This window comes from Sprattus sprattus (assembly GCF_963457725.1).
Source record: "Sprattus sprattus genome assembly, chromosome: 12".
NCBI lineage: Eukaryota > Metazoa > Chordata > Actinopteri > Clupeiformes > Clupeidae > Sprattus > Sprattus sprattus.
The window spans coordinates 16,094,534-16,119,766 of record NC_137910.1 but is presented as its reverse complement, the minus strand read 5'-3'; the positions used below and the strand labels follow the sequence as shown (position 1 = coordinate 16,119,766).

Genomic DNA, 25,233 nt, shown 5'->3' with positions numbered 1-25,233 from the left:
CCCAGCGGCTAACTGGGTAACCATCAAGCTAACTGTTGGACCTACTTGTCGCATGTGTCCGTTTTACGTTCTGTTGAAAGTTCGGACGTTTTTATAAGCGATATAAGACTATGACAGCGAGTCTGTTGCTGGTAGTATTGTAAGATGTAAGCAGTCGCAAGCGAGATAACGGAACGATATTTTGCCAGCAAACATGCTATCGCTAGGTCTCTTGGTATAGACAGCTAACGTCCGTGACCCAATTAACGATAGCTAGATTGCTAACGTTAGCATAACTTTGTTTACGTACAGGTGACGTTTGGTAGGCGAACAAAAATACGTTAGTTGGCTACAAGTTGACAGCTAGCTAGTAACTTCAGGTGACTGGCTGATCGATATAGTTTAGCTAGCTGTACCTATGCTCAGAGATACTGACCCACTATCCACAATGTGATCACATTTATGGAAAATCACGCTATTTGTGAAGGAAGGATACCTCTAGATATGGACCGATAGCTAACGTTAGCTCGTCAAATTTTCCGGCTATCTAAGATGTCGACAAGTCTTTAAAGCTGAACAAACAAGATTTTCACAAGGTAAGTTATCTGCAACAGGTAGCTAGCGAGATGGCTAGACAGCTAGCCTAGCTTGTTATTGCTCTGTCCCCTTGATGCCAGGCTTCATCAGTTTAGGTTCTTATCTTCAGCCAGCCGACTGCCTAATTTCACATGTTCAGTAGAGCGAATGGATGTACAGCATAAACATAGCCTCAAAACATTGAGTGTGACTGTGACATTAACTCCGTAGTTTCATTGTAGCTGTTAGCGATTGTCAGAACAGAGGTGGCATTTTTGGAGACATTGTCAACTTGTTGGCTCTTACGCAACAGTTTTGACTATCACTTGACTGTTTGACCTGATCTTTCGTCCTCTTACTCGAACAGAATGGATAAACCGCCTTTCAGACAGAACCAGAACCAGGTATGCGGGGCGTGGGTTATGAAGGAGCGGCTGGGCACAGGCGGCTTCGGTCACGTCTATCTCTATCATCATATGGTGAGGATGACACGCCTTGATTTAAAGGCCTTCAGCAGGCATTCCTTTTCTTGTGTGAGATGGGCCTCTGTTATGTGGAGATGCGTCGCTGAACGTTTGTCTGATTTTAGGAGAGCAATGACAAAATCGCAGTGAAACTGTGCCGCCTTGAGCTCAACGCCAAAAACAAAGACCGATGGAGTCGGGAGATCCAGATCATGAAGAAGTAGGTTGCCCTGATTGATTCTCCCTCTGACAACTGTGCATTTTTTATTATTTTGGAGTAAGATTTCATGATTGGGTAGTTATTGTCACACACACACACACACACACACACACACACACACACACACACACACACACACTCAGTTCCTCTGTTCACTCTTTGCTACCTCCCTCCTTCTCTCTCTCTCTCTCTCCCCATCTCACCCCCAATCCCCTCATCCACTCTTCTCATCATTCATTCCAATTGCTTCTCTATTCCCCCTCTTCCTCTCCTCTTTCTCACCTCCGTTTCTCTGTCTCCTTCCTTTCCCTCCCTCAGGTTAAACCATCTAAATGTGGTGACGGCCAAGGAGGTGCCGGAAGAGATGCAGCACATCGCCCTGAATGACCTGCCCCTGCTGTCCATGGAGTACTGCTCCAAAGGGGACCTGCGAAAGGTAGTTACACTTAACACCCAGTTGCTTAACTAGCAGATGCTTGTGTCCAGTGCGCATGCATATTCCCATTGGGATGTGCACCCCCAAGTGTCGTACCCTGGACCCATGGTGTTGCTGAGCACCTTGCTGTGCCAGGCGAGCTTCAGGAGAATGAGGTGCAGCTGATGTGTGGTCGGTTCCTTCTGTGTAACGTGGCTTTGCTAAGCTCCAGTCCACCATGCTCAGGGTTGGAGACAGACCCTAAGGAGCTTAGTCACTGATGACCCTTTGGGGTTGAAGAGAAAAGGTCTCCAGCTATGTAGATTTTGGAGCTTTAACTGTGGTTTGTGCTTTACAGATGTCAACTTGAATATCTTCACAGTGTTGGACTCTAGGGTATGAAGGCTGTGGTTCAGACAGTGTGTGTGTGTGTGTGTGTGTGTGTGTGTGTGTGTGTGTGTGTGTGTGTGTGTGTGTGTGTGTGTGTGTGTGTGTGTGTGTGTGTGTGTGTGTGTGTGTGTGTGTGTGTGTGTGAGAGAGAGTGTGTGTGTCATGGGGGATAAACCCCACTACGTATTTAGTGACTGCCAAAGCCACAGCACCACAGCAGACCACACTGCTGATGCAAAATCTCTTGAATTTGGCCATATATGGTTGGCTTTGTGTAATGTATACACTTTGGACACACACACACACACACACACACACACACACACTAAATGTGTCTTTCTTGTAGCTGTTGAGCAAGCCAGAGAACTGCTGTGGGCTGAAGGAGAGTGAGGTGCTGTCCTTACTCAACGATGTTGGTAAGACAACTTTACACAGCTCTATTATTTTCAGCGGTGTGGGTAAGAGATCTGCCCTGGTTCATCCCAGTGTGGATTTATCCCCTCCTCGAGACCACAAATTAAAGCCAAACAATGACACAGGCGCAGATAACCCTGTTGGGTATTGGCAGAACGTGTGTTGGAACTTAGAACTTGTGTTAGAGTTTATTTAATTTATTTAATTTAGTCATTTAGCAGACGCTTTTGTCCAAAGCGACGTACATCACGTGGTCTTGTGCATACTGATGTCTGTCTGCATCTCTTTCTCTCTCTTTCTCCTCTGTGATAGGTGCCGGTATCCAGTATCTGCATGAGAATAAGATCATCCACAGAGACCTGAAGCCAGAGAACATTGTGCTGCAGGACCTGGATGGGAAGGTGAGGTAGCACCCCTCTCACACTCAGGTAGCACCCCTTTCGCACTCATGCCTTACCCCTCTCACACACAGGTAGCACCCCTCTCACACTCAGGTAGCACCCCTCTCACACTCAGGTAGCGCCCCTCTCACACTCAGGTAGCACCCCTCTCACATCCAGGTAACTTCCCCTCTCACATCCAGGTAGCGCCCCTCTCACAATCATGCCTTACCCCACTCACACTCAGGTAGCGCCCCTCTCACACTCATGCCTTACCCCACTCACACTCAGGTAGCACCCCTCTCACATCCAGGTAACTTCCCCTCTCACATCCAGGTAGCGCCCCTCTCACACTCATGCCTTACCCCACTCACACTCAGGTAGCGCCCCTCTCACACTCATGCCTTACCCCACTCACACTCATGTCTTACCCCACTCACACTCAGGTAGCGCCCCTCTCACACTCATGCCTTACCCCACTCACACTCAGGTAGCGCCCCTCTCACACTCATGCCTTACCCCACTCACACTCAGGTAGCACCCCACTCACATCCAGGTAACACCCCTCTCACGCCCAAGTAGCACCCCTCTCACGCCCAGGTAGCACCCCTCTCACACTCAGGTAGCACCCCACTCACACTCATACCTTACCCCACTCACACTCAGGTAACACCCCTCTCACATCCAGGTAACACCCCTCTCACATCCAGGTAGCGCCTCTCTCACACTCATGCCTTACCCCTCTCACGCCCAGGTAGCACCCCACTCACACTCAGTTAGCACCCCTCTCACACCCAGTAGCACCCCTCTCACACTCATGCCTTACCCCTCTCACGCCCAGGTAGCACCCCTCTCACGCCCAGGTAGCACCCCTCTCACGCCCAGGTAGCACCCCTCTCACACTCAGCTAGCACCCCTCTCACACTCATGCCTCACCCCTACTATTAAGGCCCAACCAAGTGGCCACCGATTGGATAATAAACACAACTGCTTTCATTCAATTCTTTAAAGACTAAAGATGGTGTGAGATGGGCCAAGGTCTGTTATTCCTAACGCCAGAATGTTGTTAAGAGTGAGATGTGGTGGGTGCTGTGCTGAATGTGGAAAAGACTTAGAACCCCATAGGGGTGAGGGAGCTGACGCATGCCATCAGCGACCCCAGCCTCCTGGCACACCTGCACACGGAGGAGAACACAGTAAAGCAGGCTGCGGGCTAAGGCCAGCAGAAGCTGACAGCATCCACAAACTGGCTCACGAGGCCAGGTACCTTGCTGGGGTGGAGCTTGAGTCTCTAGCGATGCTATCAGGGATGGGGATGCTGTCTAAGTTACGTGGCATCTTGGACGATGTTGCCCTCACATTCCATTACGTGCTTCTCCAGCACAGCAGTATTTGCACAGGACTCGCCCTAGTGTGCTACAGGAAATGACATCAGACTTTCATCTCCCTCAGAAGACTAAACACACTGAGCTAATAGACTGGCCCTTGGCCTTATTTCACCCCAGCATTATTTATGAATAGTATTATATATATAAATTAATATATTGTTTATAATAGTTCAACATTCTGGAATTTATACTGTATATTTTAATTAATAATTGAATTTGAAATAAGGAATAAAGTATTTCTTATTCTGATTCCCCTCAGAGATCAATAAAGTATTTCTGATTCAGAAAGAGCAGACAGCCTATTGGGCCATATTACTAGTGTGTGGCCTTCTCTCTCTCTCTCTCTCTCTCTCTCTGTCTCTTGTGTTAACCTCCTGCTGCTGTGTGTGTGTTTCTCAACAGCTGGTCCATAAGATCATAGACCTGGGCTATGCCAAAGACCTGGATCAGGGCAGCCTCTGCACCTCTTTTGTCGGCACCCTGCAGTACCTGGTGAGACTGCTTTCTCATCTTTAACTCTTTAACTTGTTTGTGCAGATTTTGTTGTTGTTAATATTGCATGGTGTCTGAAAAACATTTTTAAGAGGTCGAACTCACATGAATGCCACACCAGAGGGATTATTTATAAGCATGTGCCGCAAATTCCCAGATTAAAAGTCAAACCCTGCTTTTCTTCAGTTTTTCAAAGGGTCTCTCTGTTTGTGACGGGTGACCTTTGCAAAACGACCTCAGGGCTCGCTCTGAGTTCTATGCCTGTGATTTGATTGGTTGCAGATTAATATCAGCAGGATTGGGATTGGTGTGCTCCAGTGGCTTGTGCATGGAAAGATCCTAACTGTTCTGAGCGTGACCGACATTTCACCAGAAAGAGATTCATTATCAATGCAATGTCACTTTCAATTGATTTTCACCAACTCAGCACCAAAACAATAAAATGATCTTAAGGCACTTTACAGAGCCCAGGGCCCGAGCCTCCCTGGTGCAAGCAAAAGGATGACAGGGCAAGGGAAAACACCCAGTTAACAGGAAGTTAACTTGAGCAGAACCTCGGCGGATGGATTTATACACGTATCAGGATGTGGCAAAAGTATACGATACCTACAAACATAGCATGGAATAGACATGATGCATGCATGAAGCGGTCTTGGTGGGCAGGTCGTGGGCAATTCCTCTAGGTAACTTGGAGCTAAGCCATTCAGAGCTTTGCATGTTCAAAGTTTTGTAGGGATTGGGTTTAGTAGGCACATGGATGATTTAGATGAGGAGATCAGGGAAGTGAGTTTAGGGAGGTCAAAGTAAAGGCTGAGGCGAGTGCAGCTGGTAGTTTTGACATGAATTGTACATTGGACAAGCAAGTTGATGATTTTCTGAGGTGATGCTGGGATGACTGGGAAACCCTAATTTCCTGTTTGAAACTCTGTAACATTTGATTGGTTAAAGCAGATGCATTTTTCATTTCCAGTGGAAACCCAAGTCCATAGCCTAGTGGAAATATTATTGCCAGGTTTCGGAAGCCAGTATAACTGTGATTGGCTGGCTTTAGAAACCTGACTGACTGATTGGCCGGCTGGCTGGCTCTAGACATCAGACTAAGATTGGGATAGGCTTTTGTCAGAGGCTATGAGGACTGTGATTGGCTTCTGTCAGAGGCTATGAGGACTGTGATTGGCTTTTGTCAGAGGCTATGAGGACTGTGATTGGCTGTTTCAGGCGCCGGAGCTGTTTGAGAATAAGCCGTACACTGTGACTGTGGACTACTGGAGCTTCGGCACCATGATCTTCGAATGCAGTTGTGGCTTCCGGCCCTTTCTGCACAACCTGCAGCCAGTGCAGTGGTATGTGTGTATACACACACACACACACACACACACACTTGTCCAAGCACAAACACACAAAAACACACACTTGCTCAAGCAAATATACACGTACGTACACACACTGTTATACAAATTCCAGGCCTGTGTGCGTACTTAAACTGTGTCGTAGCTGGTGTGCGTACTTCAACTGTGTGTGCGTACCTAAACTGTGTCAAGCTTTTGTGTGCATACTTTAACTGTGTTTGAGCTGTTGTGTGCATACTAAAACTGTCGTAGCTGTTGTTTGCGTACTTAAACTGTGTGTGAGCTTTTGTGTGCGTACTTAAACTGTGTCTGAGCTGTTGCGTGCATACTTAAACTGTGTGTGATCTGGTGTGTGCGTATTTAAACTGTGTGTGAGCTTTTGTGTGTGTACTTAAACTATGTGTATTCTGTTGTGAAAGCCTGTGAGTGGGGCATTGAGGTGTGGGCTTCTTGTGGCTGTGCGTGGCCTGGAGTACAGTGGAAAATTGAAAGTGTACACATACACACACACACAGGCACAACACACACACACACACACATATAGCCACGCACACATACACACTTACACATATAGCCACGCACACATGCTCCCTCACGCTGTTACACACAACTCCTCTTTACTTAACCTGTGTGTGTGCTATAGTGAAAGCGTGTGTGTGAGCTGTATTGAAAGCGTGTGTGTGAGCTGTAGTGAAAGCGTGTGTGTGAGCTGTAGTGAAAGCGCGTGAGTGGCAGCGCTGTAGGTGGAGTGAGAGCGTCTTGGCCCTGCCCTCACCTCAGGGTTGATGGGAAACTCTCACGGCTCTCACAAGTCTGTGTTCTGTTTTCTCTGTCTCCAGGACAACCAAAGTGCGCAACAAAGGCCAAAAGGACATCATGGCAGTGGAGGACATGAATGGAGAAGTCAGGTTCTCAACACACCTACCCTACCCCAACAACCTCAGCAGGTCAGTGTAACAATACCCCCCCCCCCACACACACACACACACACAGCCCTACCCTTCCCCAACAACCTCTGCAGGTTAACACACACATGCCACGCACCTACCCTATTCCAACAACCTCATGCAGATTGGCGCATACTCATACACTCACACACACACACACAGACACACAGACCATTAAAAGCTTCAATCATAAGAGTTACCACTACATTTGATGAGACGTTAGTTAGGACTCATCTTAACCTGTGTGTGTGTCTGTGTCGTCTGTGTCTGTGTCTGTGTCTGTGTGTGTGTGTCTGTGGCTGTGTCTGTATCTGTGTCTGTGTCTGTATCTGTGTCTGTGTCTGTGTCTGTGTCTGTGTCTGTGTCTGTGTCTGTATCTGTATGTGTTTGTGTGTGTCTGTCTGCCTGCATGTGTGTGTGTGTGTAGGACACTTCTGGAGCCTCTGGAGACCCTGCTGCAGTTGATGCTGCGCTGGGACCCGGTGCAGAGGGGAGGGGGTCTGAGTCCTGAGAGCAGACAGCCCCAGTGTTTCAGCATGCTGGAGCAAATCCTCAACATGAAGGTGGGCCGCATAGAACACTCTGCTCTACTTTCCTCTGCTCTGTTTTGAAGAAAGAGGGTTTATCCCTTTTCAACTCTTCCCATATGAATTATTAAAGAAACAAATGAGTGGACAAACACTTGAATAACTCCATCTCCCCTTCCCTTGTCACCTCCCTCTTTCCATCTCCCTTTCCTCTCTCTCTCTGTGTTTCTATCTCCCTCTCTCTCTCTCGCTCTCTCTCCTCTTCCTTCTCCTTCTCTGTACCCCCCCCAGGTGGTGCACATCCTGAACATGACGTCCACTCAGGTGCACTCCTTCCTGCTGGCGCCTGATGAGGGGTTGCACTCCCTGCAGCAGCGCCTTGAGGCCGAGACTGGCATCCAGCATCTCCACCAGGAGCTGCTGCAGGAGACCGGCGTCTCCCTCGACCCACGCAAGCCCGCCGCACAGTGTGTCCTCGATGGCGTGGTATGGACCCACTCCACAGGCCTCAGAACCCACTTTCAGTTTGTTTAGGGAGGCCCAGTCAGAACCTGGTTTCAGTTTGTTTAGGAAGGCCCAGTCAGACCTTGGTCTTAGTTTCATTGGTCAGAACCTGGTTCCATTTGGGATAACCTGGTCTCAAGCAGAACCTGGTGTAGTTCTGATCCTCCTGGGTTCAGAACCTTCAGTAACAGTTAGAATGACCAACAACAACTTATATGAAATAATCTGCTGAGTGGAAGTTCTCTTGATCAAGTTGTGTTTCAAAAGACCGATGTTTATTAGAACAGTTTAAAAAATCTCTTTGTAATAAGTAAATTGGAGAGATTTCATCTAAATCATTGTGTAGTTCCTGCCAACTTAATTGACTGGTGCTGATGGCTGCTTGTTGTTGTTTGGCTTCAGAGGGGTTGGGACAGCTACATCGTCTACCTGTTCGACAGGAGCCTGACCAAGTACTCCGGTCCCTTCACTGCCAGACCACTGCCTGACAGCGTCAATTTCATCGGTACGATACACACACACACACACACACACACACACACACACACCCTGTGGGTCTAGTGGTTGTGTGGATTTAAGGATGCTAATAGTCTTTAATACCATTCAGTACCATTGGAAAGATAGCTGTAAAATAATATCAAGTAAAAATAAGAGGCTATGAAACTAATGATCCTGTGTCTGTGCTAGTCTATGTCTGATGTTGTGGTATGTGTGTGTCTGTGTGTGATCTGTTATGTGTGTGTCTGATGATGTGGTTTGTGTGTGTGTGTGTGTGTGTCTGTGTGTGTCTGTGTGTGTGTGCCTGATGTTGGGGTATGTGTGTGTGTATATGATATTTGCTTGTGTGATGTGGTATGTGTGTGTGCGTGTGATGTGTGATGTGTGTGTGTGTATGTGTGTGTGTGTGTGTGTGCGTGTGTGTGTCTCAGTGAGGGAGACTAAGATGCAGCTGGCTCTCAGTGCATTGAAGAAGGTGTGGGGGGAGGCGGTGAGCTACATCTGCGGCCTAAGGGAGGACTACAGCCGCCTCTTCCAGGGCCAGAGGGCCGCCATGTACGTCACACACGTCACTTCTTCAACCCAGTCCACAATTTTAAAAGATTTACTCATTCAGCAGATGCATCAATGGCTCAGAAATGACTCAAACATGTGACTCAGTCACCAGCTCTTAGGGGTAAACTCAGCACCTTCTCCCCCACATGTGGGGATTTCCAGTTATGGAAGAGATGTAGCAGTAGACCCCTAGTGGCCATCTTATGCATCTGACCCAAAACTGCCAGAAATTAACACTTGTAACCAGAAACAGAAGAGATCTGCTGTATGGCAGACTTCTGAAGATTTGATAAATAGGTTTCTTCTAGGCATGAATCTTCCAACACATTCATATTGCTCTCATCAATTATAATAGTGTCACTCAGGCCTGAAGGCATTTGCTTTTGAAAAACATGTCTGCACTGGAGGGAGGATAGATGGTGAGCTTTTAGATATAATGTCCACATGTTGTGGCTGGAGATGTACCGTGTAAGTTTCAGCCATTCAGTATATGGGGCATGGATTCTATGACCTAACCTTGTCCATGGTTGACACAGAGTGAGGGATGAGAGATTAAGGTTCAAATTAAGATGGGTTTGATGCACCTGAAGTCTGTTTTTGACAGTAAACATTTGAATCCCCTCATCAATCGAGGTATTTTAGAGAAGGGTATGAGACACAGAATGATCTGCTGGGAAGATGCAGGCTAGCTTTCCCTTGAAGTCAAAGTCCAGTCCAGTCCAGTGGTTCTGGCACTGATGATGTTTGGCTGGCATCAGGACTGCTCCCCTGCATTGGTTGCTACATTGCTATTGGCTAAACTGTTTGTTCACTCCTGTACAGTGACAAAGGTCGCTGAGATCAGGCCAGACAGATCTGACCCCAAAGCCGACGGCGTTGGTACCCATCTTGCCATTTTGCTTTAAAAAAGCTGGGTTCTCATTCTCAAGCAAGAGGGGCATGTTGCTTTTTAGGACAGGAAAAGCAATGCTCAGGCCGTCGCCTTAACAGAGTAATCATAGTTATCAAGCATGTTTAGTAGATCAAATGTGTTGAGGAGGCGTCTCATAGGCCGGCCAGTGTTCAGGAAGCGGCTCATAGGCCGGCCAGTGTTCAGGAGACGGCTCATAGGCCGGCCAGTGTTGAGGAGGCGGGTCATAGTATAGGCCAGCCTGTGTTTGTAAATCCTGCCACTTGATAAGGCCTGTTATACGCTGTTTTAATTACTGGCAATAAAGCCATTATCGAAATTGTTTTGTGGAGCACTTAGTTTGTAGTTGCATTAACATGGCAATTATGGCGGATGTGATGGGTGTAACCTGGTGGAGCTCACACACACACACACACACACACACACACACTTTCTATGTAAACAGGACTATGGCCTTGGAAATCAAGTCTTACTGATACTCAGCTACCCAACCCTTCTTCATCCGCCTCCTATCTTTCTTCTCTCCTGCTGCTCTTCCTCTGCTCCTCCTCCTCTTCCTCCCCCTCCCCCTTCTGTTCCCCTCACCTCCTGCTGTCTCCAGGCTGAGCCTACTGCGCTACAACACCAACCTGACGCGCTACAAGACGCTCATGTTCTCAGTGTCCCAGCAGCTCAAGGCCAAGCTGGACTTCTTCAGGAGCAGCATCCAGTTCGACCTGGAGAAGTACCGCGACCAGATGCAGTATGGGATATGTGAGTGGCCTACCATGTGCTAAGCTTCCTGTACAGGGATGTGAGGAGGGCTCAGTAACTACTGCCTTTGTGCTGTCTACTGTTACTATTGAAGCACTATGTCCAGTGCCTTTGTGCCGTCGACTGTTACTATTAGAGCACTAGTTACTATCACTACCGTCTTTTTGCCATTACTATGTATTTACCATTACTATGTAACTACAGTGCCTTTGTGCCGCCAACTGCTATGACACAGAGGCAGTTGTTACTATGTTAACCAGTACTTCATACACAAGTTGTACACTTATAGACAGAAATGTAATTGTGTGTGTGTGTGTGTGTGTGTGTGTGTGTGTGTGTGTGTGTGTGTGTGTGTGTGTGTGTGTGTGTGTGTGTGTGTGTAGCCTCTGAGAAGATGCTGAAGGCCTGGCAGGATAACGAGGAGAGGGCTGCTGCCTTTGCACAGGTGAGAACAACATGCTTGTGTTGAACAGGTGGGGGAGACAAAGCTGCAGCTGAACTACATGAAACACTGAAAACCACCACTGAAAACTGGTCCATTTATGTTACCGTTTATGCTGTGTCATCTTAATGTAATTTATGTCGTGTCCTCATAATGTGATTTATATCATCTTAATGTCAATGTCAAAAGTTAATGGATTTATAAAGCACATTTAAAAACAACTCACGTCAAAGTGCTGTTCAATTAAATCACAATAAAAATAAATAAATAATAGAAAACAGAAACAAAACAACTAGATCACAATAAAATCAATGTGATTAATGCGGTTTCATCTTCGTGTGTGTCAGGCATATGGTCACTTCTTGCAGTGTCAGCTTGACTGTTTAGTCATTTTATTTATTTACTTACTTTAAAAGCTCACTTTTTCTGAATATGTAAACGTGTGTGTTAGGTGGCTGAGGTGGGTCATTTGGATGAGGAGATCATGGCTCTGCACTCTGAGATCGTTGAGCTGCAGCGGAGCCCGTACGCCCGTCGCCAAGGTGACGTCATGGAACAACTGTGAGTGCTGTCTGTCAGTCAATATGCTACTTAGTTTGACTACATCTGGAAAATGGCAGTCTCAACTCAACTGTGTTTGTGTTTGTGTTTGTGTTTGTGTTTGTGTTTGTTTGTGTTTGTGTTTGTGTTTGTGCTTTTGTGTGTGTGTGTGTTTTTCACCACAGAGCAGAGAAGGCCATCGAGCTTTACAAGCAGCTGAAAGCCAAGTGCAAAAGTAAGTACAGCATTAGTCTCCAGGTGCTGTGTGTGTGCATGCGTGTGTGTTTGTGCTTGAGTGTGTGTGTGTGTGTGCTTGCGTTTGTACATGGATTTTAACATCTTTCATAGCAAGGATACTTTTTTAAGATGTTAGTTTGACAGGTGGGGGCAGGGCCTGTTTGAACTGCAGTTTGAACTGTGTGTGTGTGTGTGTGTGTGTGTGTAATAGTGCCTGACCCTCAGCATGGCTACAGTGACAGCTCTGAGATGGTGAAAGTCATTGTGCAGACGGTCCAAAACCAGGATAAAGTTCTCAGAGATCTCTACTCTCACCTCAGGTAACACACACACACACACACACACACACGCACACTCTTTGCAAAATCTACATTCTGTGTATGTTGTAATATTTGTATATCTGTTAATACGTTCAATAATAATCTGTATTTTTTCCTCTCTTCTGTGTGTCTGTGTCTGTGTCTGTGTGTGTGTGTGTGTGTGTGTGTGTGTGTGTGTGTGTGTGTGTGTAGTAAGATCCTCCTGAGCAAGCAGAAGATCATAGGCCTGTTTCCTAAGATTGAGCGCACGCTGGAGAGCATCAAGGAGGCTGACGCCACCGTCATGCAGATGCAGATGAAGAGGCAGAGAGAGTTCTGGCACCTGCTCAAGATTGCCTGCGTCAGTCTCCTAATCATGAACTTTGACCCTAACCTTAACGCTGACTCTGTCTGCTCAAGATTGCCTGAGTGTTGTCTGCTGTTAAGCTACATCATGGGACATTTTGCCACGATACATCATATTGAGTGGAAACTTCTCTCTCTCTCTCTCTCTCTCTCTCTCTGTGTGTGTGGTGTGTGTGTGTGTGTGTGTGTGATCCCCCACAGGCCCAGAACTCCAGCCGTAACTCTCTGACAGGAGGGGGGGAGGTGAGTGGCTCGTTGAACTGGAGTTCCCCCCCTCACCAGCAGCAGCAGCAGACGCCCCCATCTGGCCCCCCCTCCAGCTCCCCACGCCTGCTACGCTCCCTGCCTGGCCCCCAGGAAGGGTGAGACACACACACACACACACACACACACACACACACACACACACACACACATACACACATACACACAAACAGACACAGTGGCAGGGATGCAACCACACACACAGGGTATCTCACAGAGATGAAAAATGTTACACAGATGCACTGTTGCCCCTCTCCTCCCTGTCCTCTACCTCTGTTGATGGGTTATCTGTTCTTTTTTCTCTCTTTCTTTTTTTCTTTCTTTCTTTCTCTCTTCCATCTTTCATTCTGTCTTTCTACCACTGATATCCCTCTTTTCCTTCTATACCCATGTCATGGTTTCTGATTTTTCTCTCTATTCTTCCCATTCTTTCTTTCTCTTTCTTTCTCCCACACTCTCTCTCTCTCTCTCTCTCTCTCTCTCATGCATCTCTCTCTCTCTCTCTCTCTCTCTCACTCTCAGGGAGTCTGTTCAGCGTCTGCTGCAAGAAAACCAGAGGTACCTAAGCCAGCTGACCAGCCTGCTGCAGGAGACCACAGATGACAAGACAGAGAGCATCATGGTACATACCTGTGTGTGTGTGTGTGTGTGTGTGTGTCTATACATCTGTGTCTACACTCTTTTCCATGTCATGTGTATTGGGTTTTACCGTTGCCATTTTTGGTGGTGCTGAGCCAGGCTGGGCCGAGACCATTTGAATCTCCATTCCGAGTTTGACAAAACAAGATACTATCTCTTCTGTGATTGGCTCAGTTATTGTTCTTGACAGTACAAGACACTTTCTCTTTTGTGATTGGCTCAGTAATCGTTCTTGACAGTACAAGTTACTATCTCTTCTGTGATTGGCTCAAGACACGTAGGAAGCAGATCCGTTTGCAAACTTTGATGTGAAAAATGTGAATAGTAATAGTGAATGGTAAACTGCCCAATCAATATTTTTACAACAGTGAGTATGTTTAGGCAGACATTTAATTAACAAAATAACCATATTCTCTCATTGTAACAAATGGTATACACTTCTTGAGTTCCATAGTTAAAGTTTTAGTTGTAAAAACACAAACACAAACACGCAGAAGTGTTTATGTTGAAGACATTGCCAGTGCATTTGTTTGTCATTGTATCCTTCATATCTGGTCTGAGGTGCAATCCTGTCTCTCCTCCGCCCCCCTGCACAGGAGCAGGACTGGAGCTGGACCCGATACCAGGCCCTGATCTAAGCCTCCGCACGTCTCACTCCCTGAAACACAGCAGAAGAGGGACTCCTGGTTCTGATCCCAACCCAGCTGGGCCGTTTCATACTCCTTGTCCTGTTTCTCCTCTCATTGTTTGCATTTAGCATTTGGGCCTGTTAGACGGTTGGAGATCATGTGACCATGTGACCGTTTGACCATGTGATCATGTGTGTATGCAGTTTCGGCTGATTAGAATGGAGTCCATGGATCATAGGCATCTTTTAACGCAGCTTCTGAGACACATATACATATATACATACATATATAAATATGCACCTATTTATTATGAATTATGTTCCTTTGATTTGTGTTTTAATTTGTTCAGGTGCTGTCAGGTATGTGTTAGAAGGGGGAGGAGTGAATTCTGGGTAGTTGTCGCACAGGGCTGAAGCTCTCTGATTTGACGATGATTGCACTGAGGAAGTGCACTTTAAGTGTCTGTTCTTAATGTGCTCAGTGTTTGTTCTGGCCTCATCAGTTGTCATGGACACGACTGAGCACAGGTGTGATGTAAACAGTGGGTGTGTGGTCTGTGGCCATTGGCTTATCAGGTCAGATGACACTGGGTGGGTGGAATGAATCCTGAAGTTTCAAAGATGACGGGTTATACAAGTAGGTGAAAGATAACTGAATTATGTTGACTTTCTTTTTCCTTTCTTCATCAAGTGATTTTGTGAAATAAAAAGACTGATACACCTGTGCTTTTGTTGAGACGATAAAACATTTGATAAACAGATATTATAATTGTGTCAATTTCACACTATCAGAGAAGAGCAATTGCACAATGCACTATATACATCCTTCTGTCTTTCAGTTGTTATCACGTGCTCCATCCCATGATATGCGCCAAAATGTATATTGTAGTCATAAGACCTCAGGAGCAGAAAGGAAGAGCAAATCTTTCAAGCTTACACACAGCAAAAAGAAAAATTATCTCCACCAAACACTTTAAGGTTTAAATCACAAATTAACCTACAACCACACACATGATCATTTCCAAAGAAAACACTCAACAATACACTCACAAAAGTATTACATTGTTTTGTTTGTTTTGTCATTCATCACTACTTTTATTGATGGCAGTTACTCTAGGGGCCCTAATTTAATAGATGGGCAACGAGCAAAGTCCATAACACCTGAGCTGAAGCTATGATAAGGCGTGTGGAAGCATTGCGATGATGCCCCCATGTTTGCTCATGGTATTATATGAGCTAAATGATATTTAATTAGCTTCAGGTCATGCGTGGAGGATTTTGCTCGTTGCCAATGAAATTAAGGCCCTGGTACTCCAAAGCACATGTTGTGCATCGGCCTTTAATACACTATACCTCCTTTTGTCTTTCAGTTGTCTCCATCCCATGGTGTTAATTATGCATGTCAGCATCCTTCCTGCTTCTGTTTAAGCCATGTATGTTACATTGTGGCTCATGACTACCTAAACAGTGTCCCTATGGTTCTGCTAATATGTTTCTCCTGCTCTGTAGGACAAGGAATTTGTGTCTGCACCTATATTTATATTGCATATATTGTCATAAGAGGTCAGGAGCAGAAAGGAAGATCATATCTCTCAAACTTACACACAGCAAAAAAAAAAAACGTACCTCCACCAAACACTTTAAACATAATAACACAAATTAACCTACAACCACACACCTAATTATTTTTAAAGAAAAAAACTCAGCAATACACTCACCTTAACATGGTATTAAATTAGCTAAATTATATTAAAGTAGCTTCAGTTCATTCGAGGAGGACTAGGCTCTTTGCCAAGAAATTAGGGCCCTGGGACTCTAAAGCTCATATTATGCATCGGCCTTTATTTCCCGAATGATCTCTTCTGCTCTCTCTGCCAATGCAATCATTCAGTTGTATCGATAATCTGAAGAAGAAACCCATCATGAAACAAAGCAACGGGTACATTGGTAAAAATGTGGCTGAACCAAATAAACCACCTAAGTTCAAAGTTCCACATTATCCTCGACCTGTAGAATTCCATTGTTCAAGAGTATCTCACGTCACGACTACAGATGGTATGGAAGGGATTCTGGCAGTGGTGGTCCGTCAGGGCCTTCAAGGCCTTCTCTGCTGGCCTAAACATCATCAGAAAATAAATGTAATAAAATACATTTAATTTTAATATTTTCTTTTCATAAATATGTATTCAATTATTCCCCATAGTCCATTATCTTCATTTCATAGCTTCCAGCGTTGTTAATTTATGTTAGAGCTTTCATCCAATCATATTTCAGCTATCATGTGTTGCCACGCTCCGAGAAACCTTCCCCGAGAACAGAATTCTTCCCTGAGGCCTTCAGAATTCACATTGAAGGCCCGTGTACATCTGATTGGTTTTCACAACTGGCTGTTTCAGTTCATTTAAGTTGAGTGAACTGAAACAGACAGTTGTGACAACCAATCAGATTTCTAGAAGGCCCGGAAGATTTCTTTCCTCGCGTTGAACGTGACACGTAAACGTCCTTTGATTGGATACTGAGGCAGACCGGTGCAGTGCTTCAGTGCTCAGTTTAGCTGGCTAATGCGAAAACGACGTACATCGGTTTCAATACTTATTATGCTAGTTGTTTCAATTGGTAAGACTAAATATAATTACATTAACCAACTCAAATAAACTAGTTTACACCAACTTGATAATTCCAGTTTTTGATACAATTACAACGCCATTTTCAAGACGGAACTTTCAAGAAAAACTGGATATCGTGAGGATGGGAAGTTTAATGAAACTGCTTTGCAGGTGGGACAATGCGATGTTTAGTGGACAAACTTGTTTAAGCTCACATAGGCTACTTTCGGTGGACTTAATAAAACTTTGTAGACTAATCCCTGAAAATCGCCTTTTATTTTTAAGTTGTGACAGTAATATCCAAGCGATCATATAACTGAGAGTTTACTACTCTACTACTCTGTATTGTTAATACGGGTGTATTGATTTTAAATGCTCCGGAAAATGTAATAAAGTCTGTTGTACTCGACTATGTTAAGGTGATGCAATGCTCACTTATACTGCCTTTCTGTATAAATAATGGTTCGAGAGCCATGGCGTCATAATGATGGTATTAGGAGGTGGATTCACTCAGTTTAACATCGTGTAGGACATCGCTGAAGGCCCAGTCGTGAAATGCACGGACCGCCACTGATGGATTGCAACGGCTTTAAAGGAGGGGATAGGGAACTCTTGTGGTGTTGGATAGTGATTGGTGAAAACGAGAAAACGACTGCAGAGCAGAGGTACCTGGAGAAAATCTTCCCTGATCGGAGTCCAGAAGAGAGAGAGCGACAGGAGCCTTTCCTGTATGAGTTCACCACCTCTCCTGTGTTTAAGGAAGGCTCTCGCTATGGAAACTTCCAGTTCATTTTCTCACTGGCTGATGTTATGAACGCGTACAGCACACAGTTCTGTGGAGGAGCACACCCTGTCCTTAGAGTTTATGAGACTGTAATCTACAAGCAGGAGGTCATGTACGTGGTGCTGATTCATAGCCCTGAGGTTCATGATTATGATGGTTACCCAGAGTTGGGGGATAATGATGAGGGTGTGTGTGCTTACAGGGATGGAGAGATTATCTGGCGTGCTCAAGCCATATCTGAAACACACCGCTATAGACTGATTGAAAACAGAAATGAGAAACAAGTAGCCGTAGAACAGCAGGGTTTCGAATTTTATGTGTGGGATCACGTGAGCCTGGTCTTTCACATTCCAAAAGGTACCAGGTACAATTTTAGAAGCTTCGCGGCTCTCTCACTGCGTGTGATAATGACGACATAGCCATTATGTTCCCCACGTACATATTGTTCATCGAATCCCCTCGAATTGGTTCGGTGTAGGATTGGGTTCTCTTGAGACAAGGATGAAATATTTTGTTGTCGTTTGTTTTGAATTTCCATTTTTCCCTTCATTTTTCTTATTCAGTTAATTATAACAATTAATGAGTTCCGGGCGTCGTGAGCATGGATTAGACACAGTTAAGTCACGCTCCCGACTCCAACCTACCTACTCCCACCTACTCTATAAATGTAGAGAATTTAGCCTCTTTTTTCCAACCCTACGAATACTCACCTACAACTATTAACCCCTTACAATTGATCCAGTGGGAAGATGGCCACAAAAAACTGCAGAAATACAAGAAAGGAAGACGCTACTGCCAAGGATAGCGTAGCTGCTGGCCGTTTTGATATGGACGCCATAGCCGCCGAGTTACAAGAACATAGAGAACATAGAGCGGCCCCTTTGACTGAAGTCAGCAACATTTGAGACATGTGGATAATGTTAAAGTGGCATCATTTAATGTGGAGCCACATCATGTTTGCTTATGAAGGCTCCTGGATGCAATTTTCTTCCATAGCTTTCCACCTGTAACTTGCTACTCTAGCTATGTAGCAAGAGAGGAAATATTACTGTTGTGTGCTGCCAATAGTGGACAAAAAGGTATTGCTGTATGAGTTTATCAGCTAACTTAATGTACCTACTGAATGGGTTGCCTTAATCATTATCAAAACGACCCCCCCCCCCCCCCCCCCCCCCCCCGAGAATCTTTTCAGGAGCCGCCACTGCAGCTGATATATCTTTAGTTTTTCTCTTGACAGTGTTTATTTACTTTGCTTTTCAAAGCTAGATAAAAGCGAATGACACTCCCACAACTTAAGTACATGGAAGTGGCTATACAGTGGGGAAAAAAAGTATTTGAACCCCTTGCGACTTCAGAAGTTTGGCCACTTGCAAAGAAATGTGTGATCTATAATTGTAATGGTAGGTGTATATTAACAGTGAGAAACAGAATATCAACAACAAAATCCTGAAAAATGCATTTTATAACATTTAAGACTTTATTTGCATTTGATGCAAAAAAATAAGTATTTGAACCCCCAAAACTGACTGACAAAAATGACTTAGTACTTAGGTGGAATAAACCTTATTGGCAAGCACAGACGTCAGACGTTTCTTGTAGTTGGTCACCAGGTTTACAAACATCTCAGGAAGGATTTTGGTCCACTCCTCTTTCCAGATCCTCTCCAAATCTTTAAGGTTGTGTTTTCAATGGGAGGGGATGACAGAATGAGGTTCAAGCCCAATATTCCACGTTACATGGCCCCATCCATAGTCCCCTTGATGCGGTGGAGTCGTCCTGTACCCTTGGCAGAGAAACAGCCCCAAAGCATAATGTTTCCACCTCCATGCTTGATGGTGGGTATGATGTACTCTTGGGGTCATATTCAGCATTCCCCCCCCTGTCAAACACGGCAAGTCGAGTTGATGCCAAAGAGCTTGATTTTGGTATCATCTGACCACATTCTGTCTCCTAATCCTCCCTAGAATCATTCAAGTGTGCAATGGTGAACTTCAGATGGCACTATACATGCGCTTCCTTGAGCAGGGGGACCTTGCGAGTGCTGCAGTACTTCAAAAAATTACGGCGTGGTGTGTTGCCAATGGTTTTCTTGGCGACTCTGGTCCCAGCTGCCTTGAGATCATTCACAAGCTCCCCCTGTGTAGTTCTGGGGTTATTCTGCACCTTTCGAATGATCACGGATTCCGCACGAGGGGATATCTTGCATGGACCCCTAGACCTAGAGCAATTGACAGTTGTTTGGTGTTGCTTCCATTTACGAATAATCGCACCAATAGTTGTCTGCTTCTCACCAAGCTGCTTGCCAATGGTTTTGGAGCCCATTCCAGCCTTGTGCAGGTCTACAATCTTATCTCTGACGTCCTTGGACAGCTCTTTGGTCTTGCCCATGGTGTTGAGGTTGAAGGTGTGAAGTACGATTCTTTGGACAGGTTTCTTTTATACAGGTCACCAGTTGAGATCAGGTATACCTTGTTAGACATAATGAGGACTAATCTGTGTGCTTTTTGGGCACATAACTGGCCATTGGGAGCCAGAATTCTTGCTGTTTGCTTGGGGGTTCAAATACTTATTTTTTGCATCAAATGCAAATAAATTCATAAATCTTAAAAAAATGCAGTTTTTTTTATTTATTTGTTGATATTCTGTTTCTCACTGTTAAAATACACCTACCATTAAAATTCTAGATCACACATTTCTTTGCAAGTGGCCAAACTTGCGAAGTCGGCAGGGGTTCAAATAATATTTTCCCCACTGTATGTATGTATGTATGTCAGGTGGAATGTGAGGGGTCTTGGTCATGTTATGAAACGTGCTTAAGTATTTGCACATCTAAAATCCTTGTCTGCAGATATAATGTTTCTGCAGGAAACACACATTAAATATACCACCAAAGGAAAACTTAAGGTCAGTTGGGTGGGCCAACAGTATGAAGGGGGGGGTGGCGATTTTTTCCACAATTAATGACACACAACCCAAAGACCCAGAAGGTCTTTAATTTGATTCCAGACATCTCCAGTACTGATATTATTCTAAGACCCTATTCTAGATAAACAGTTTTCCAAATCCCTTAAAAAATCAAACTCCTGTATTCGCCTAAACACTTTGGCTGACAACCTCAACCTAGCTGATATATGGAGGCTTAAGCATCCAACAGTTAGGGACTTTTTTTTCTCTCCAGTGCATAGGTCATACTCCCGTGTTGATAATTTTTTACTGGACTCGAAATTGTTATCAACTGTTGAACTGTAACATATCCCATTGTCCATGGTACTGAAAATGGGGGTAGGTAGAGCTGGACGTAATCAGTGGCGCTTTGACCCAACACTTCTAGCGGACGAATAGTTTACTAACTACCTGCAAGAAGGCTGTCATCAGGGGCCATGTCATAGCTTATGTCTCCAGTAAAAGGGAAAGTGAAGGCACAGAGACTAAAAGTTATAGAACGTGACGTATCTTTTCAAGAGGATTCATATAAGAATAAACCCAATGATGCCATTCTTTAAACAACCACCAACTTAAATTACGAATATAATACTATACTTTCTATATTTTGAATTGGGTGACAAGCCCCACAGACTTCTTGCAAGCCCGCTGCGACACTCACAGGCTACACGCACCATTCACAAAATAGGAGACGAACAGGGTTCACAACTGATCCTGTCAAGATAAACAAGTCCTTTGCATCATTTTATCAGGACCTGTACCAGTCTAAAGTCAAATCCACAGATAATGAATATTTTTTTTTGAGAATAGCCAGCCCCCTTCATTAGCTATTTCTGAATTCCACAACAAACAGCAACAAAGCCCCTGGCCCATTTTTTAAGAGGTACTCACCTCTTGCCCCTTTGCTTTTGCGCGTGTTTATCCACACTAAGGAAACTTCAGTACCACCCCCGCACTTAACAATGCAAACATTGCTTTGATCCTCAAAAAAGACAGGGATCCGTTGGATATGTCATCATAACGTGCAATTTCTCTCCTCCAAAAGGAAACAAAAATACTCAGCAAAGTGTTGGCTAATAGAATGTGTAAATACATAGCTAGCTTAATAGATCCTGACTAGACCGGCTGTGTCCCAGGTAGACATATATATTTCAACCTGCAACGTCTTTTCAACATAATTTACCAGAAACAATAGGATGAGTCTGTGGTTATTGCATTGAATGCCAAGAGGGCTTTTGAGAACATTAAATGGAGGTACATGTTGACTGCCCTGAAATACTTTGGCTTTAGCCTAGAGTTTATTAAATGGATTGAGATCATCTATGCTCACCCTCAAGCTTAAATTCTTACTAATGGAGACATTTCTGAAAGTCAGCCTGGTTTGTTTGTATTTCACAACCATTCCATCACCACCCATCTGATGTAAACAATGGGAGTGTGGTCTGTGACCATTGGCTTATCAGGTAGGATGAAGGGATGACACTGATTGGTTGGGTGGAATGAAATAATCCTCTACATTCAAAGAAGACCGGTTATACCAGTTCCACCTCCATAGGGCTGTTCGTCAGGGATGTTCGTGTTCACCTTATCTGTTTAATATAGCCATTGAGCCTCTAGTTAGTCAAATTACGTTGAACAAGGACATTGCTCCAATTCAAATTCACAATATAGAGAATAAGAAATCCCTATTTGCTGACGACATCACACTATTTATGTCATGCCCCAAATCATCCAATCCACCTTTATTACAGCTAATTTATACTTTTAGCAGTTTTTCTGCCTATAAGATCAATTGGGGAAAGAGTCAACTGATGCCAATATCAGACAAATACATTTTTCGGCGCACAACTCCTTTTAAAATGACAAGAGACCAATTCAGAACTTTGGGTATCATTGCAACAAGGGAGCATGGGAAACTCCTCAGCAGCAACTGGGAGTCCAAAATACAACAATTGAATCAGAATATCCAATTTTGTAACACTCTGCCCATTTCTATGGTGGGTCGCATTAATGCCATAAAAATGGTAGTCCTCCCTATTCTTAATCATTTTCCCAAAAATCCCTGTCTTTTACCTCCTCTATTATTAAAAAAGCTGGACTCTATCTTATCTGTGTTTATATGAAACAATACATTAGCCAGAATATTAAAAAAAAACACATAGTGAAGTGCAGGGCAGGAGGAGGTTTTGGTTTGTCAAACCAAGCTTTCTCACCTGCTTTGATGGATCCAGCCTTTTCCAGATGGAAAGCCGAAAATATTGTCTTTGGAGAGGACCTGTACTCTGAAGGTAAACTAATGTCATTTCAACACCTACAACAGACATACGAATTACCGTCTGCACACTTTAGGTTCCTCCAGATAAGGAATTACATCAAGACTCATATACCACACTACGAGCATATGCCCAACCACAACACACTGGACAGTCTTCGACACCTTATACGAGGAAGCAGAGGAACATTTCCTTTTTTGTTTGATATGCTAATAGCTCATGAAGTGACAGTTACAAATACAAATACTGACAGTTGAAAAATGATTGGAAGCAGGAACTTAACATAGATTTCAATAACCATTTGGATAGAATTCACAGCAACTCTATCAACTCCAGGCATTCTCTATTTCAATTTAAGGTACTTCACAGACTCCATTTCTCCAAAGCCAGGCTCCATGGCATATACCCCAACGTTTCTCCTTTATGTGATAAATGTAAACAAACAAACTGGTACTCTTAGACACAAGTTTTTCAACACAAGTTTTTTCAAGCCAACTTCTTTCTTGTCTCTTATATTTGGCTACATTTCAAAGGCCTTTCATAAAACTACTACTAGGGTGCACGATTCAGAAAATGTCACGATTCGATTCGATACCGATTTTTAGGCTCACGATTCGATTCAAAATCGATTTTCGATTCAAAAACGATTCTCGATTCAAAAAAATTGATTCAGTATGTAAATGTTAGTGCTGTCAAACGATTAAAGTATTTAATCGCGATTAATCGCATTTTTGTCATAGTTAACTCAAAATGAATCGCGATTAATCGCACATCTTTTTTAATGCTCTTATCATGGAATAGTGGATTGGCTTGCTTTATGCAATGTTTTATTTTATTGAAAAACAACATTGCCAAACAGGCCAGAACAAAATAAAATTATAAAGTGCACATTTCAGACTCAGCCTATAGTGCAGTTAAACCATGGCTTAATATTTTCTTTTTTTCAAGTTTGCTGTGAACCTAGAAGTCAGGCCTCTTATTTAAAAAACAATAAACCGTAACAGTTAGGTTACCAATAAAAGGTAAGCCTACTACTTCTGTGCTTTCAGCCAGCTGCCTGTTGACATTTTCAGACAACAGTGAAGCTCGCTTCTTTTGCACAACACAACTTTTAAAGGTAAACTTTCTATTCAGAAGCTTTTTATCAACCATTTCGCCGTATCGCGCTCACCATCACTCAAACCGTAACGTTAGCCTGCTACACAGTTTGCGAAGCCAAAAAGAACGTTAATCTTAATTTTTATTTTTATTTTTTTTTATTTTTGGAATTCTATGAATCGATTCTGAATCGGAAGCACTTGAATCGCGATACGAATGTGAATCGATTTTTTTGCACACCCCTAACTACTACTACTACTACACAGTAAGGACCCAATCACAGACCAGGTTGCAAAAACCACTTGTGGATTTATTTCCTTCAAAACAGAACACACAAAAATCCAAAAAGGCAAAAACAGAATTCCAAAAGGGAAAAACAAAGTAGAGCAAAAATCAGAAAGTCCAATGAGATAACAGGCAAACAGAACTACAAAGGCAAAAACACAGAAGATCACAAATCAGAAAAACTATACGATACCAGGTACTCGGAAAAATGCAGGATTCAGGCATAGATTCTCACAGACAATGAATAACAATCCGACAGGGGACTACAGAAGTACAGAACTATATATAGAAACCTACAAGGGGAATAAACAAGACACAGGGAAACAAATCAGGCAAACAATCAGGGATATGTTAGGGAACAGATGAGTGACAAAAAAGGTCAGGAAATGACAGAGGGCGGAGTCCCCGGACAATGACAGAACGCACACATGGCCTCACAACACAAACACAACAAGCACATGACGAAATAAACAAACAGGGGGAAACACATGGCATAACACAACACACACACCGATCACAATGAAAAATATCTCTTAGATCGCAGGGATCTTAACAATTACACCAGACCCACTACTTTCCATCTTTGGTTCAGTGGTGTTTGATCCCAAAATGACCCAGGTGCCATCAGGTATGTGTTAGTAGTGGGAGGAGTGAATTCTGGGTAGTTGTCGCACAGGGCTGAAGCTATGTCTGATTGGACGATGATCGAACTGAGGAAGTCCTCTTTAAGGGTCTCTTCTGAATGTTCTCATGAGTTTGTTCTGGCCAATCGGTTGTCATGAAAACAGTAGGTGTGTGGTATGTGGCCATTGGCTAATCAGGTCAGATGACACTGATTGGGTGGGTGGAATGGAATGAATCTGGAACAATACGACAATTCAGCATGACGTCACGACAACAAATATCTTACTTCCGGGTGGCAAACGTCGCCCCTGCCCATACTAAACCTTAACAAACTAACATGATTTTTGACAGGATTTTCCATGTCATGTCAACACGTTTTATGATTATGATCTTGTGAACTGAAAAATTAGACGTTCCTCATTTCGTTGCTGTTAATATTGGTTA

The 25,233-nt window shown here is 44.0% G+C and overlaps 1 protein-coding gene across 2 annotated transcripts; it reads left to right on the top strand.

Annotated features, from left to right (window-relative positions):
- LOC308373019 (inhibitor of nuclear factor kappa-B kinase subunit alpha-like) lies at nucleotides 1-25,017 on the top strand. 2 transcript variants are annotated; one of them, XR_013968841.1, is made up of 23 exons: nucleotides 1-575; nucleotides 923-1,034; nucleotides 1,145-1,239; nucleotides 1,558-1,675; nucleotides 2,391-2,460; nucleotides 2,771-2,859; nucleotides 4,629-4,718; nucleotides 5,937-6,061; nucleotides 6,907-7,014; nucleotides 7,442-7,577; nucleotides 7,833-8,027; nucleotides 8,448-8,550; nucleotides 8,975-9,098; nucleotides 10,610-10,761; nucleotides 11,145-11,206; nucleotides 11,655-11,764; nucleotides 11,929-11,978; nucleotides 12,192-12,300; nucleotides 12,493-12,640; nucleotides 12,847-13,007; nucleotides 13,432-13,531; nucleotides 14,145-14,752; nucleotides 24,987-25,017. XR_013968841.1 is itself a non-coding variant. In XM_080848411.1 (22 exons), exons 2-22 carry the CDS (start codon nucleotides 924-926, stop codon nucleotides 14,184-14,186), a joined length of 2,298 nt encoding a protein of 765 aa, XP_080704537.1. In that variant the 5' UTR covers nucleotides 1-575; nucleotide 923; the 3' UTR covers nucleotides 14,187-14,889. The 2 variants fall into 2 exon arrangements, 1 of the variants encoding a protein (XP_080704537.1); XM_080848411.1 differs by lacking the exon at nucleotides 24,987-25,017 and having other exon boundaries at nucleotides 14,145-14,889.
- Nucleotides 25,018-25,233: the final 216 nt, after the last annotated feature.

Coding starts and splice junctions, on each gene's coding strand:
- LOC308373019 (XM_080848411.1), top strand. CDS start 924: ATGGATAAACCGCCTTTCAGACAGAACCAGAACCAGGTATGCGGGGCG. Junction 6,062..6,906: donor AACCTGCAGCCAGTGCAGTG/GTATGTGTGTAT, acceptor CTCTGTCTCCAG/GACAACCAAAGTGCGCAACA. Junction 12,641..12,846: donor ACCTGCTCAAGATTGCCTGC/GTCAGTCTCCTA, acceptor GATCCCCCACAG/GCCCAGAACTCCAGCCGTAA.